Source organism: Astatotilapia calliptera, chromosome 2, assembly GCF_964374335.1.
Source record: "Astatotilapia calliptera chromosome 2, fAstCal68.1, whole genome shotgun sequence".
In the NCBI taxonomy this organism is placed as follows: domain Eukaryota; kingdom Metazoa; phylum Chordata; class Actinopteri; order Cichliformes; family Cichlidae; genus Astatotilapia; species Astatotilapia calliptera.
In genome coordinates this window covers 16,168,025-16,184,262 of record NC_137423.1, presented here as the reverse complement: position 1 = coordinate 16,184,262, position 16,238 = coordinate 16,168,025, and the positions used below count along the sequence as shown (strand labels likewise).

Sequence of the window (16,238 nt, the reverse complement as noted above, 5' to 3'; positions counted from 1 at the left end):
CGAAATTCGATAGGTGTTAAAAGGTTTAAAATCTGTGCAGTTGTAAATATAAGACGTCTCTGTATTAAAAAAGATCTCTGTGGGTCGAGTCAGCAATGCACTGACTGCCTGCTGCTATTCTTAGATGAAGAGTGTGTGTGCATGCAAATGAGGCAGCTGATGCAGAGCGCATGAGAGGACTATGCTTTCGGTTTTGTGTGTCATTCAGCTCTATAACTATTGTTTGCAAATGTGGATAAATGTCTGCAATTAAAATGCTGGCTTAGTAAATAACAACATTGTAAATATATGAATGGTGACAGCGTTTCAAAATAGAATATAAGAATTGTTTGTGTTTAAAACCAACGTTTAGGTAAAGAAGATTTAAGGTGGATTTGAAGGCATAAACAAAAAATAAAAGGGTTACAGTCTGCAAGGGTTGTTAATTCATGAGCTGACTGGATGCAGAGTAAGTGGAGTGGTCATCCTGAGAGGATTGAATGATGCTCTAACTCTGTGGTCAAGTCAGACATAGGCTTTAAGCAACCATGAGCCACTAATAAGCGTGACAAATTAATGAGTATGTGTAAATTGAACTTGTTAAATAGTTTTGATAGGAGTAACTCAATGAGCACGCAATAAAGTGGACTTTTTAGGGGCAGTTTATCACTGACACCATAAAAAGCAACTTAATTAGTAGTTCAATAACAAATTGTAAAGATAACCTTTGTTATTTGAAGAGAGAGAGAAAATTCAGGTTACATATAGTGAATAAATAAGGAAATGTTAATCTCTGCGTCATTCCACACTGAAATTTCAATTGTAGGGGATCATTTGGAGGTGATTTCTTGGTTTTAGACTTATTAGTACGGGACAAGTTGAGGGACCCTTGAGGGTGTGTTGCTGTAAAGTATATAAGGGACGCGCAGCGCCGTTAATGGGTTTAAAATAAATGAAAAAACACTAATCCGAGGAACTATTGGAGAGGTAAGTATACGGAGGTGAGCGCGTTGCGCATAAGGGTTGCTGGTGTCATATATTACCACTTTGAGGGCGAATAATTTTGATTGAGTGTCAACGCTTGAGAACGCGAGGACAGCGTCTAAAGTGCTGGGTTAAACTTTGTGTATCACCGAGCAGGGGAAGAGGAGCCAGTGGTTGCGAGAACAGCGAGACGAAGACTGAAACCGAAAGTTAAGCGTGTCTGGGTGACCTAGACCAAGAAGGTGGAGTCGACCAACGCCATTGGAAGAGGTAAGTCTGTGTTTCAGAGAATGGCTGACAGCTCGGGTGCGACACCTAGTGGGAAAAGGGGATGCAAACCTCTGAAGGATCAGCTTGAACAGCTTAAGAAAGCTATTCGTTTGGCTTCACCTGGAGCATTAAAAGCAGCAGAGAAAGAGTGCCAAGCGATGGAGGTCGAGGTAAGCAAACTTATTACATCTCAACAGAAAGGGCTGGGTGATAAAATAGCTCTGAGCCTGGTGTTAAAAACTGAGGGAGAGAGATGTGAACAGAAATTGAAACAATTTGAAGAGGAGTCCAAGGGACATTCAGTGAACAGGAAAGCCAGAGGAGAAATTAAGGATCTAAAAGAAACTCATGCCAGGTGCTGTAAGTGGCTGCTCCTGTGGAGGGCAGCCTCTTCCTGGATGACTGAGGAGGAGGATGACACAGGAAAATCAGGAGACATGGTGAGTATAATGGAGTCTTTGAAACATCTGAAGGAGGAAAATAAAAAGCTAGAGGACCAAGTGAAGGACTTGACTCCGAAGGTAGAAGAGGCTAACAGGTATTACACACCGAAATTATATCCTTGGGCTGATTTGGCACGTTGTGCACCACCACCACCATATGTCATGCCTGTAATGACCCTTGGAGGGGGACAAGTTCGTGGTCCTGATGGACAGACTGGAGTTGTCCTTGGCGGAATAGCAGATGTTGAATATACTACTACTCCCCTGAATATCCCCGAAGAAGGGATAAGGGCAGTGGAATGTCAGTCCCAAGATATGGGAGGGAGAATGATAGCCTCAGCTGCAGATGAAGGCTCGACCTCGCCTCCCAGTTCGGTGGATAGTGGAAACATCATACGGGCCGAAGTGTCTACAGTGGAACAGCCAAAGCAGGACGGGGAGGCCAAAAGGACCCCTAGAATGAAGGACAAAATACCACAAGGAGTGATAACCAAGGGAGAACATTGGGAAGGAGAAGTGTATGGACAAATGCATGAGCCCCCACGTGCGTTAATAGAGGCATTAACAGCATTGGAGGTTATAAAGCAGAGAGTAATGCAGGGAGGGCCAGAAGAGGAGAATGAAGACCGTGCGACGTCATCAGAAGAAGAGGACGATAAGGAGGACGAAGATGGAGGACCTGAGCCCCAACCAAGTACAAGCCTAATTTTGAGGAAAAGAAGTGTGAAGAGAGACCAAGCACAGAGACAGCCCATATTTAGGAGCTCAAAGGGAAAAGGAAAGTCGAGGAAGAGTAGAAAAGTGAGTTTTGAACAAGGTGCTCCTGACCCTGGTTTAAATCTGCCTCTAATAGCAGGTCCAAAGAACGAACCAGTTTATCGCGCCTATAAGGTGAGAGATTTGGAAGCATTGGTTAAACAACTTCCACCAATAACTGAGGGAGGAGCTAGCTGGTTGAGAAGGCTGGGCGCGCTGACCGAAGGAGAAGAATTAGCGCTGGGCGATTTTCGCGCTCTGGCCGGACGTTGTATGCTGGGTGGTGGGTTAGCAGATGTAGAGCAGATAGCTCAAACAACCAGATATGCAAATGACCTACAATACCATGAGGTGCAGAATGACTTAGCAGATGCAGTCCGGGAGAAGTACCCAACTCCTAACTCTGGAGCCATTCCAAAAATTATTTGGGATCCCAAAAACACACCCAGAGAGTTTTTAGCTAAAGCAAAGGAACAATGGTTGTTAGAAACAGGAATACATCCGGGGAAGGAGGGTGAAAGTAGAGCGTGGTTTCGTTCGGCGGTGCTGGCAGGGCTGCCCAATCAGGTTGCAGTGGATTTGGAAAAGAACCCAGATTTTGCCGTTGCAGACTCGGTGCAGTGGGAGAGACATGTGACCCACAGACTTCAGCAGGAACAGGATTTGGCAAACAAACAAAAGAAAGAGTTGGAGGAGGCACAGGCGCAGCTGGTAAAGATACAGCTGACAGAGGCGAGAAACAAGGCAGGTGACAGAAAGAAAGAGGATAAAGAGAGCGCAAGGAAAATAATGGTGGCAAGGTCTCAGCCCGATCCTGTGCCTGACTGGCCAGATCAGGATCCGGGTCTCTACCCTGATGACCGTTGGCCCGCCAATGCACCAAGGCAGCGTCAACCCGTAGGGAATTGGGGGACCGGTGGACCGCAGAGAGGGCGTGGTGGATCCGTGAGGGGAGGACAAAGGGCTCGGAATCCAGGGAATCCTAACAATGTGTCTTGGACTGCCTGTTACAGCTGTGGAGCAGAAGGACACTGGTCCCGAGAATGCCCTGAATCGCAGCGAAATTATCAGAGGCGAGGCTATCAATCCCAGGCACGAGGAGGCCCAAGACAAAGAGCTGCTTACAGGGGAGCATATCAAGCTCCAAACCCGAATGCAGCACCAGCCGCCCAGTACCCAGTAGCTGACTGGGGCTGGGAGAGGGAGCAATACTGACGGAGCCCGGAGAAACCGAACAGCGTGGGAACGGCAGAACCCATGCTGTCGATGACCGTGGAAGGCACTGAATTGCCCTTCCTGGTGGATACTGGAGCAACATACTCAACATTGAAAGACACACCAGACAGTGCAACACTCTCCTGTCACACAGTTAATGTGGTAGGCTTTTCCGGGATTCCGATGACACTGCCATTGACAGATCCAGCATTGACACAGCTGGGAAAACAGACTTTGAAACACCAATATGTGGTGTCCTCACAGGTGCCTGCAAATCTCATGGGCAGGGACCTGCTTGTGAAACTGGGAGCCACAATCATGTGCTCACCAGATGGACTGATTGTTACTCTGCCTGGAGGAAAAGAATTCCCGTGCCTGGGATCACCTTCAAAGACTCAATATTTAGTCCAGAACTCTGAACAACCCACTGCCGAAATCTACTGGGGGAGGCTAGTGGAAGAAGGCATTCTGAGACATTATCAGCTGTGGAAACCCTGGATAATGAGCCTGGCCGTCTATTCCCCACCGCGAGATCCTTTCCACGTTACACTCTTTTATGATAGGGAAGATAACGATATCTATCGGGAACAGTTCCAGTCTGATCTTGAGGGACAGACGTGGAATGTGCAAACACATAACATTTATGTTGGACCAGAAGGTGTGGCCGCGGCTGTGAAATTTACTGATGAACAACTGCCTTGGTACAATGTGGGAGAGGATTCAACCCCTCACATTACATTGGCGGTCCACGAGGGTCATGGGCCAAGAGATCTGGGACCAATGGTCAAGCGGGCGCTGGACAACGCATGCTGGCAAAGCACCCAAATTCCAAATGTCTGGTATGCACCAAAATGTAAAATATATCGCATAACTTGTTTGTCCAACGATGCAGTGATCTTAGAACATAAAGAAATCTCCAGAATACATGGCAGGGAAAGAATGGATCATCCTGATGCAGTAGCTGAGCTCTCAAAATTGCCTGGTACTTTGTGGTCCGCAGGGCCCACAGATGTAGGTCTAGCTAACTGTTCGCCTGTCCTGTTCCAGCTGAAGTCTGACATACCAATTAACAGACCACAATATAAGCACAAAACTGAAGCAGAAGAAGGTATAGCTGAAACCATTGAAGGACTGTGGAAGGCAGGAGTGCTTGAGCCCTCATGGTCATTTTGGAACACACCTATTTTGCCAGTGGAAAAACATGGGACAGGGAAGTACCGTATGGCACATGATTTGAGAGCAATAAATGCCATGCTGAGGACTGACACTGTGCCTGTACCAAATCCCTACACGGCTCTGACCGAAATTACTGGGGACCAAAAGTGGTTCACATGTATTGACCTAGCGAATGCATTCTTTTGTCTCCCACTGCACGAGTCACTCAGAGACATTTTCTCATTCACATACAGAGGCCGCAAATTTAGGTACACACGCCTACCACAAGGCTTTGCACTTTCACCAGGCATTTTTAATCAGGTGTTGAAAGAGGCATTGTCCCCATGTCAACTGCCAGGGGGCTGTACATTAATACAGTATGTTGATGATCTTCTTATTGCAGCCCCGTCAGCAGCGGCCTGTACGGCAGCATCGCTCGTGGTGTTGAACAGATTGGCGGAGTGTGGCTTCAAAGTGAGCAAAGAAAAACTGCAGTTGGTCCGGCCAGAGGTAACATTCCTGGGCCGGGTGATCGCACACAGATCAGTGGGGCTAATGAACACACACAGAGACCAAATTCTGACACATCCAAAACCAAGAACTGTGAAGGAGTTGCTTTCCTTTCTTGGCTTGACAGGTTACAGCAGGCAGTTCATTCCGAACTATGCGGGTAAAACGGCCCCTTTAAGGGACATGATCAAGAAAGTTGGTGTTCGAAATCTGAAGGCTGAATTGCCTTGGACGCCGGACACAGAGACAGCGTTCATTTCACTAAAACAGGATTTGTCAAGAGCCACAGATCTGGCCACACCTAACTATGATGAGGCATTTTACCTTGATGTTTCAGAAACAAAGGGAGTTGTGAATGGTGTGTTGTTTCAGAAAAAAGGGGGAGGTAGGGATGTACTTATGTATGTCAGCATAAGATTAAATTCAACAGAAGCAAGGCATCCCACATGCACACAACACGCAGCAGGAGTAGCAAAGATAATTCAGAAAACAGCACATATAGTGAGGGAACACCCACTGAAAGTGCTTACTACACACAGTGTAGTGGCCTATGTGAACTCACAGGCATTCACAATGACTCCACTGACGCAACAAAGGTTGAGCAAAATTTTAGAGGCGCCAAATTTGATATTCACACATGAAGGAATAAATATGGCAGACCTAATGGGGTCAGGAGAACCACATGACTGTATTAAGAAAGCCCAGGTTGAAGGAAAAATCAGGGAAGACCTGAAGGCAGAGCCCATATACGGAGCTGAGGATTGGTTCACAGATGGATGCTGCCACAGAGATGAAGAAGGATTGAAAGCGGGCTATGCAGTAGTCTGTAGAGTAGGAACTGAGTTTCAGGTGAAAGAAGCAGGAAAAATTGAGGGACAACAGTCGGCCCAGAGAGCTGAAGTGATAGCCCTAATTCGAGCCCTGAGGTTGGCTAAAAACATGAGAGTGAACATCTACACTGACTCAGCATATGCGTTTGGAGCAGCTCATGTGGAACTGGCTCAGTGGAAGAGAGCCGGGTTCAGGACGGCCACTAATGCACCCATCTGTCACAAAAAGGAAATGGAGGAACTGGAAAAGGCCCTGGAGGACCCAGACGAGGTAAGTATTATAAAATGCAAAGGCCACTCACAAGCAGACAGTATGGTGGCAAGAGGAAATCAGAAAGCTGACGAAGCCGCAAAGGAAGCAGCGGGCTACAAAGGACAGAGACAACTGGTGCAGGTAACCCCAGAAGAGGAGGGTAGCACTAACAGCATGGAAGAAGTTAGAAAGGCTCAGGAGGAGACATCCCCAGAGGAAAAGGGGGTGTGGGAAAACAAAGGAGCCTGGCAAGATGGCGGTTTGTGGAGGGGGCCAGATGGGCGTCCCGCTTTAACGGCCAAAATGGCGGAACAAAAGGTGAATGAGGCTCACGGGCTTGGTCACGTGGGAGTGAAACAGATGGAGAGAAATTTGTGCCGATGGTGGCATCCTGATTTGAGAAGGATGATACTGGAAAAGGCCAGAACGTGCCTAATTTGTGGGGCACACAACCCAAAGCCAGCAGTAAAACCTGAAGCTGGTAAGTTTCTCATGCCAGAAAGGCCAGGAGAAGAGGTCGTGATTGATTATACCGACATGATTGATACAGGCCCAGGTGGGGTGAGGTATTTGTTGGTGTGTGTGGATGTTCTGACTGGATGGCCCGAAGCATGGGCGACCAAATGTGAAGATGCGAAAAGCGTGATTAAGTGCTTAATCAATCATTACATTCCAAGGCATGGGTTTCCCAAGAGAATTAGATCAGACAATGGTACTCACTTCAAGAATAAAGATTTGCAAGAGGTAGAGAGGATGTTGGGAGTGCAACATAAGTTCGGGACGGTCTATCATCCTCAATCTCAAGGAAAGGTAGAGAGGATGAACCTAAATTTGAAAAACAAGTTGGCTAAAATTTGTGCGCAGACAGGGCTAAATTGGGTCGCAGCCCTGCCCATTGCTTTGATGACCATAAGATGTTCTGTTAACCAATCCACAGGTTTCACCCCTTATGAGCTGCTGACTGGGAGACAGTTTCCAGCACCCTGGACAGTGGTCCCGGTGGAGCAGCCCAGGACAAGCAACAGGTCGCATGCAGAATATTTTAATGAGTTGAAAGCTCTTGTGTCCAGCTTTACAAAACAGGTCACTTGTGAGAGACCCACGGGGAACGGAGAGGTCCCGGACGCAAAGGCAGTGTGGCTGAAGGTCATTAAGCGAAAGTGGAAGGAGCCCCGCTGGACTGGTCCGTATGAGGTGACCGCCCGGACGGCTACAGCAGTCCAGCTGAAAGGGAAAGGCGACACCTGGTACCATTGGTCGCAGTGTGCACCCGCACACGAGAGCTTGGTGGAGGAAAATTCGTCTTCAAAGAACGCAGGTGTCAAGAAACAGAGGCAGAATAAACCTCTTCACCTGTGCAACGGGCCGACCAGTAGTCTACCTGGAAGGCCGAAGAAAGAAGAGCAGCCTAGGAGGAGATCGCCGCGCCTACAAAAAGGAGTGGTAACAAATTGAGAGTTTGAAAAGGGGTGGTTTAAATAAAAAAAAAAGGGGAAAGTGGAAGGGGCTTGTTCTGTCAATTATGTTGTCTCTATCTGTATTGGTGGGTATTTTGGTGACCTGTGGTTGTTGTCTCATTCCTTGTGCACGAAGGTTGGTAGAGAAAGTGATTGTAAAGGCAGTGGACCCTGGGGCGGTGGCCCCTATGTCCATGATGCCGATGATGGGTCTGGAGGTAGCCGAGTAGACTGAGGAGTGAACAACAACCTATGTATCGACCTCTGGGGTGTCAGAGGTCGAAAGGGGGATTGTGGGGATAAACAAAAAGTATTTTACCAGCATAATATAATCTGCAGTATGAGCATTGCTTTAACAATATAACAGATAGCTTTAAGATGGCCTTAAGATGTTTATGATGATGTTAACTTTGTATTTCAGGGGCAGTTATAATTATTTTATACATATTGCATATCTGTGCTTATTTGAGTTGATGTTCAGGTTCTTTAAAGGTCGTAAGCTTCACTGACGTGACTGTTCAGGTGATACATGCTGAGGGAAAACTAGAACATAGAAGGAATTGCAATACATGCTTACAAAACACTTATATCAGTTTATTTTATTATCTTTTATATGTTCATATTCTTGTATTAAGGTTTTAGTAGAGGTTCTTGGTTAAAACATTTATTTAGTAGAAGACATACACATAGTCTTAGTGAGCTTCTGGTCTGGTAAAAGGTCAGAAGTGCAACAGGTGAATTGAGAAAGAGCATTTGAGGACGAGACACAGACAGTAGGTGAAGAGGTGACACAAAGAGCATGTGAGGTCAACACACACACACACACACACACACTTTAAATTAGATTTATTTAGAGGAAGAGGTTAGTTATGTTTGGCTGTAACTGCAAAATTGTCTTGGTAAAAGAGGAACCGTTTCTTGGTGTCTCGGCAAGAAAGAGGAACAAGACAAGAACTGAAAGGTAGACAGGAAGGGCTAGCCATGAAAATAGAAGATGATTTTCTAGGTAAAAAGTCATGATGATGTTGATCTGATCTATGTATAAAATGTATCTGTGACGCATGAAGGGGCGTCAGTAAATAAACCCTGATGTTATAAAATAATTGTTTGTGCTTTAGTAAGTCGAAGATCAATTGCTGTGTTCAGTGATCTTCCCACATGTGAATTAAAATCTTCGTTTGACTTCACCCGGCCGGACCAGTGTGGTTATTTTTCGATCACCTCTTGTACCCTTTCTCAATTCTTGAATCTTAACAAACTCTAAAATCAACTTTAAATGATTACCTTATTTCAATTCACTTGCAAACACAAACTGCTGAACCCCACGACTGACTTTCAGCAAATTTCTCTACAAGAGAATTAATAGGATGTGAAACACAATCCCCCAGATCATCGTTTGTTCAAACCTTGTGTTTGGGAGGGGCAGGTAATCTAAAAGGGAAGTGTGGCCTAAAAAAGAGCAGAGTTTATTTTACACTCATGAACTGAGAGGCTGTGGCGAAGCCAAGTATAAGGTGAATAATTACCAAAGTAGTTTTCCATGAGTCACAGTTAGAGTCCAAGAATAAAAGTATAGCTGGACAAGGGTCCACTTTAAGCATGTTAATTTATCATTGATTACTAATTTTAATGTTTGACAATAAAACAACTTCCATCTCGTTCTTCTTCTCCCTAGTCGCTTTTTCCTTTTGCTGAGGGTCTCCACTGCATCACTTCTGATTGATTAAAAAGAAAAAAGGCTTTATTTTCACATCAAGGATAAAAAAAAAAAATGTGTCCCAGTACCATCCTTTGTGAGGGGAATGAATTTACCAACTGTTTTTCAGATGACTTCCGAGTGTGGAGTCCTGCCTTGGGTAAATGTATTCCCTTGAGGGCAAGAAATATATTTTTTATTCAAGGCCTGTTCACTTCATTTTCTGTTTTACCCCATGTAATAAATCATTATTTATTCAAGTGTCACTATGGAAACTGGTGATGCCAGACAGAAAGATGATGCAGAAGAGGCAGTGGGTATGCACTTTATGTGCATCAATGGAGTGTGTCTGTGTATGCCACTGTGTATGATTGTATAGGAACATATGTGATTATGTCTGTATATGTGTCAGCGTATCTGAAGGCTATGACTTCTGTGCATTTAGAAGCAGGGCTTCTGGCTGAAATCCCAGAACCCTGAGGGAAAGGCACCTATTGATGGATGAAAAACTCCCACAGTGCTTTGCTTCCTGTGTGCACAAACCCACTGAGTCTGCAACCTCTCAGAGCCTACACAAAAGTTTAGAGGCAGCATTGTCTCTCTTCTACTTGTGCATCTCCAATAACTTCATCTGATAGTAGTTTAAAATAGTGTCTCTGCAAAGATTCCTTTCCCCTTATTTCCTTTGTTATTGCTCTTCTTGCCATTCCTCTGAAATGCTTTTTGTTGAGCCGGCTGTCCGGGCAGTTATGCCAGCCTATGCCATGCATGTCCAACTGTTTTCCATGTGTTGACCACGACTGACGGGCTGAATCATTTCACATCCCATTTTCTGAATCATTCAACGGTGGATGCAGTTACTGATGAATGATATAAAGCTTTTGAGAGGTGAGTAAGCCTAGAAGTCCACACAAATGCCAGTCCATTTTCAAGGATATAAATGAAGAATAAAATAATGGATAACCGTCTATACCCAATCTGGCACCTTTTTTAAAAGATCCATTTTGTGCCATTACATTAACATTTATCAAGTCTCTACCAGGTCTCCAGCACATCAGTCCTGTCTAGGGTTTGGATTAGGTTCTACCTCTGTATATTGAATATACATTATTTTCATACTGATGTTTCTCATGTCATGCGCACATTGCTTAAGATTTGTCCACCATATTAAACATACTGCAAATACCAGTTGTGTATTAAAATGTGTATTCCCTGCCTGGTTGGCAGTGGCTGCTGGAGGTTGCTGGTTCTCGCTGGGTGAAATCAGTTGCAAAGAATCATGTCCACCACAAACCTTCTAGTGATTACTTTGTCTGTCATAGTTACCTGTAATGTTTCATGTTTATACATTAACATTCACCAACAGGCTGAACAGCAGTAAAACTTGAAAATGACACAAATCAGAAATGGACTGATTCTTATATAGCGCTTTTCTACTCTCCTGAAGTACTCAAAGAGCCCTATACAACATGCCACATTCACATCACAACTTTCTTTTACACTTTCCAGTGCTTCCTAATTAACATTCCGCCAGAGACATTGATGAGTACACAGACTCAGTCTGTGGATTTATCAGGAAATGCGTGGAAGATGTCGTCCCATCCAGAACAGTTAAATCCTTCCCAAATCAAAAACCCTGGATTAACGGAGATGTTCGCGCGGCACTGGCGGCACGGAACACCGCCTTTGCCTCCGCGAACACATCGGACTACAAACACGCACATTACCAACTCCGGAAGACGATCAAAGCAGCCAAACGTGAGTACAGGGACAGGGTGGAGCAACAGTTTGACAACCCTCGGAGTATGTGGCAGGGACTAAACACGATCACAGACTTTAGAGGGAAAACCAGCACACCGCAGACCACGGCCTCTCTGTGTGAGGATCTAAACGTATTCTACGCTAGATTCGACACAGCGAACACCATGAGACCGGACAGTGTGCGCACCGCGGATGACGTCAGTGCGCACACTGTGTCTGAGGAGGATGTGCGGAAGTGCTTCAGGAAGGTGAACGCGCGCAAAGCTACTGGTCCGGACGGGATTCCCAGCCGCGTCCTCAAGTCATGCGCGGCTCAGCTGGCTGGAGTGTTCACGCACATCTTCAACCCTTCCCTCTCTCTGTCTGTAGTCCCAGCCTGCTTCAAAATGGCCACCATCGTCCCTGTACCCAAATCCTCCACCATCTCCTCATTGAACGACTGGTGACCTGTAGCCCTGACCCCCATCGTAAGCAAATGCTTCGAGAAGCTGGTCAGGGACTTCATCTGCTCTGCACTACCCGACTCACTGGACCCTCTACAGTTTGCATACCGCCACAACAGGTCCACTGATGATGCCATAGCCCTGACACTACACACTGCCCTGTCACACCTGGAGAAGAGAGACACGTATGTGAGAATGCTGTTTGTAGATTACAGCTCAGCATTCAATACCATCGTTCCCTCGAAGCTGGACAGGAAACTGCAGGATCTAGGACTGAGCAGCTCCCTCTGCAGCTGGATCCTTAGCTTCCTGTCTGACAGACGCCAGGTGGTCAGACTGGGCAGCATCACCTCATCCCCCATCACACTGAACACTGGTGCTCCACAGGGGTGTGTACTGAGCCCTCTCCTGTGCTCACTCTACACCTACGACTACACAGCCACTAACAGCTCCAACATCATTGTGAAGTTTGCGGACGACACTACAGTGGTGGGTCTTATCACCAACGGTGATGAGACGGCTTACAGGGAGGAGGTCAGCGCCCTGACCCACTGGTGTCAAGACAACCATCTCACCCTCAACGTCGCAAAGACAAAGGAGTTGATAGTGGACTTCCGGAGGTGCAGAGAAGTACACACCCCCATCACCATCAACGGCGCTGCTGTGGAGAGAGTGAGCAGCTTCCGGTTCCTTGGTGTACATCTGGCTGAGGATCTTACGTGGTCAGTACACACAAACAAAACAGTGAAGAAGGCGCAGCAGCGCCTCTTCTTTCTCAGGAGACTGAAAAGATTCGGCATGAGCCCCCGCATCCTCAGGACCTTCTATCACTGTGCCATTGAGAGCATCCTCACTGGATGCATCACCACCTGGTATGGCAACAGCACCGCCTACAACTGCAAAGCTCTCCAGCGAGTAGTGCGGTGCTCTGAACGGATAATTGGAGGTGAGCTTCCCTCCCTCCAAGACATCTACAGGAAGCGGTGCCTGAGGAAAGCGGGGAGGATCATCAAGGACTCCAGTCACCCCAGCCATAAACTGTTCAGACTGCTTCCATCAGGAAGGAGGTTCTGCAGCATCCGGTCCCGTACCAGCAGACTGAGAGACAGCTTTTTCCATCAGGCCATCGGACTGCTGAACACGTCATAGACACCTCAGCTTCACTACTGGAACTTCAACATTATGCACTCCACACTGTATATAAATGCCACTTGTTTTGCACATATTCAACTCTGTATATTTTATATATGTTATTATTATTATTATTATTATTATTATTATTATTTTTTTTACTATTTAATTTGTAAAAATGTGTATACACACACACACACACACACGTAGGAAAATATTTAGCATACACATCCAGAAATGCATACACTATTATATATTGTACATATATTTATTAGTTTCAGGTTGGCCATTCTTGTATTTTGCTCGTTTGTGTTGTTGTGTTTGCACATCTCTGTTGCTTGTGGGGCTCGCACACAAGAATTTCACTCGCATGTGCTGTGCCAGTGTGCCTGCACATGTGATGTGACAATAAAAGTGATTTGATTTGATTTTTGATTTAAATCCATTGGGCATCTTTATTTGCCTTTATACAACAATTCTGATGGCAAAAGAACCAAACGGGACAGGCAAAAAAGGAAAAAAAAAAGAAAAAAGAACTGCTTGATTGGGGCTTTAGCAATAATTTGTCCAGTGACTGCAATCAACCTCCAGCAACCATTTACAGGCAGTCAAAAATACTTATTTTTCCCTCACTACCAAACGGATCAGTCTGAGTCTGTGTGACTGCTTTTTTTCTTTTCTTTGCTTGATCCTATATTTTCACCATGACCGTCAAAAATCAATGGCAAGTTAATGTCATGTCCTTAGCAGTCAGCTGAGGAAAAAATGTATCTAAGATCCTCGACGAAAAATATGCAACATCCTTCAGTGTTTGAAATCATCTATATTTACCATGTAGCTAAATGCAACCACAACCCAGACTCCACCCCTTGGTGGTTCACCAGCAACCGATGTTTACATGTCAAAGTACAAGATATTAGTACCAACGTATGAGCGATTAAAGACTGCTTTCTGTAAGGTACAGATCAGAACGGTCCAAATAAATACTTCTGGCAACAGTAAAACAGTACTCCTTAAAGGATACTACTCCAGTAACAAAACACTGTAAAGACACAATGATGTGCTTTCTTTTCAGAGTATGTATAAGATGCCGAAATGTTAGAGTCACAGAATAAGCCTAAATATAAAAGTATCTATTTGGAAGCTTGTTTTGCATTAGATACAGATAAGAACTAAGTAAGCAGACAGACCAGTAGCTGGACAGATATATAGATGCATTAATAGAAAGAGTAGGCGTGTGGAAGAATATAGCTGTGCAAGGCGAGAAATGTATTTATAGAAGCAGAGATGTTGGGGGAGATATGTAGGGTGCTTTCTGTGTTTGAGTGCTGTGAAAGGGCAGGAAGCTGATTGCACATTTAGCTGTGAGTGAATTCATTAAAGATGTAGTATGTGTGGTTAATACTCACCTAAACCAAACACCTGAGGAGGATCAGAAAACAAAACATCCTCATTTACCTCATTTCCTTTGTGCATATTTCTTTCTTTATTCATGATGTAATCTTAATCTTGAGACACATGTCTCATGATTAAAAGGGTTTTTTAAATGATATGGATGTCAGAGGTTATCAAGCTCTTTTCTTTTCTTTTATTTGAATTGAAAATTGAGTGTTTTGAGCATGTCATGCTTTAAATGAGGCTCATTATCAGGTTTTTACTCAGAAAAGAGAAAAGTGAGAAAGAGAGTGAGATGAAGGGGCTGGATGAGAAAGCAGCTCTGGCTGTAGAAGTTCTGTCACTATGGGAACAGGAGGGCTGCTGATAGTAGCATGATTCCTTATAGTGAAGGTATTATGCTACCAAAAACACCAGACCTGGTGGGAGGAAAATGTGATAGGCCTGAGTGAGTCTCTGCATGTGCATAAGCATTCTACAACTGTCCTTACCAAGATTCTTTGTCCTCCACTTTAGTTGAGATTAAGATCCAGTTGGTGGTACAGAGTATATTCGCATATGTCAGTTTTAACTTCTTCAGATTCACCAGGTCTCTGTAAAATCACCCTGGATAGGGGGGCTAAGCTGGGTAACAGTTAGAAGCTATTATAGTCACAGGGTAAACCTACTTTCAGAAACTAGAAGTCACCCTTTAAATCAAAACTCTTATATGAATGTTGGCTTCATAGTTTTTCTACTACAGTAGATTTCTATTTCTGTATGCCACATAGGTGAAACTTATGTGATGTACTAGAACTGTATCTAGGGAACTAGATGAATCACAGGCTGGTACAGTCATGAATCTGCCACTCTGCTATCAATCTGAGTACTGCACTTTGACACAGTTTAACAACCGAGTTCAACAATCCTCCTTCTTTGTCATTTTTTGCTTTCCATATCCCTTTAAAAAGGACAAGCTTGTTCTTGTTATCTGTCACCATCAATAGTCTATTTAATCATCAGTAGCACCATAAAAAAACAAAGATCTAAAAATCACATTAGAGTTTATCAACAATTCAACCTTTAGTTTCATAAGACCTAGTCCTTATTCCCTCTAAACAAAATAGGATGGAATGTCAACAGCAATAAATACAGAAAATAAAAAAGTACAAATAATCCCTGTGAGACTAATGATCGCTATATTGAAATCTAATAATGTGCAACGTGCTCCTCCTACACCTTTCAAGTACAGGCCCCCACACAGTCTACAGCCCCACCCAGCACAGAGGGAGACTTTTTAATCAGCTAGTCCAGTTGAATACTGTTTTCATCACTGTTGCTGTTAACCCAACAAACAACAGCAATGAAAAAAAGACACAGGCAACAACTGCATGATAAAACAAGTAGAGCATTTTATTACACACATTGAAGGACCCTGGGCTAAAGTTTCCACTGCCCTTTTTGTAGAGGGCGTCAGTGTTGACAGACCAATCTAGTTTGTCATCACAGTACACATCAAGGTGGCTGCTCCACATCAGTGTCCACACCTTTAACGTAATAAACCAAAGGGGGAGCTTTGACGCCAAATACTCAATCATCTTCTCATCTTCTTGAACATGTTTTTTAAAATCCAGAGTTGAATGGTGTTAAACACACAAAGAAAAAAACATTCCTTTTTGGACAAGGCTAGCAGCTATGTAAGGATTATGTATAAATCCTGTGGAGTCAGCCACATTAATGTTCTCCTGGTGCACAAATTGTAACAGGTCCAATGCATGCTCGACTTGCAGTCTCAGTAAGCGTAGAAGTAGCCTTTCCATTGACATCATAATATAGGAAGTGAGGGAAACGTCTCTGTAGTTTTTAATCACAGTCAGCTATTCTGCTTTGGATGCTTACACAAGACATGATGGTTTCCTCATGTACAGAACCCTCTCAAACTAAAATTCAGGGTGAAGATAGGTTCCACCAGCTGAGACAT

General features: G+C 44.5%; 2 protein-coding genes across 3 annotated transcripts in view; both read left to right on the top strand.

The window, feature by feature from the left end:
• Positions 1 to 16,238, top strand: part of LOC113036043 (uncharacterized) — a 322,745-nt gene that overhangs the window by 262,150 nt on the left and 44,357 nt on the right. The gene's annotated exons all lie outside the window — the stretch shown is intronic.
• Positions 3,667 to 9,039, top strand: LOC145430510 (uncharacterized). Its single transcript, XM_080305716.1, has 2 exons — positions 3,667 to 7,139; positions 7,206 to 9,039. Exons 1-2 carry the CDS (start codon positions 3,690 to 3,692, stop codon positions 7,848 to 7,850), a joined length of 4,095 nt encoding a protein of 1,364 aa, XP_080161842.1. The 5' UTR covers positions 3,667 to 3,689; the 3' UTR covers positions 7,851 to 9,039.

Coding starts and splice junctions, on each gene's coding strand:
- LOC145430510 (XM_080305716.1), top strand. CDS start 3,690: ATGCTGTCGATGACCGTGGAAGGCACTGAATTGCCCTTCCTGGTGGAT. Junction 7,140..7,205: donor AGAATAAAGATTTGCAAGAG/GTAGAGAGGATG, acceptor TCTCAAGGAAAG/GTAGAGAGGATGAACCTAAA.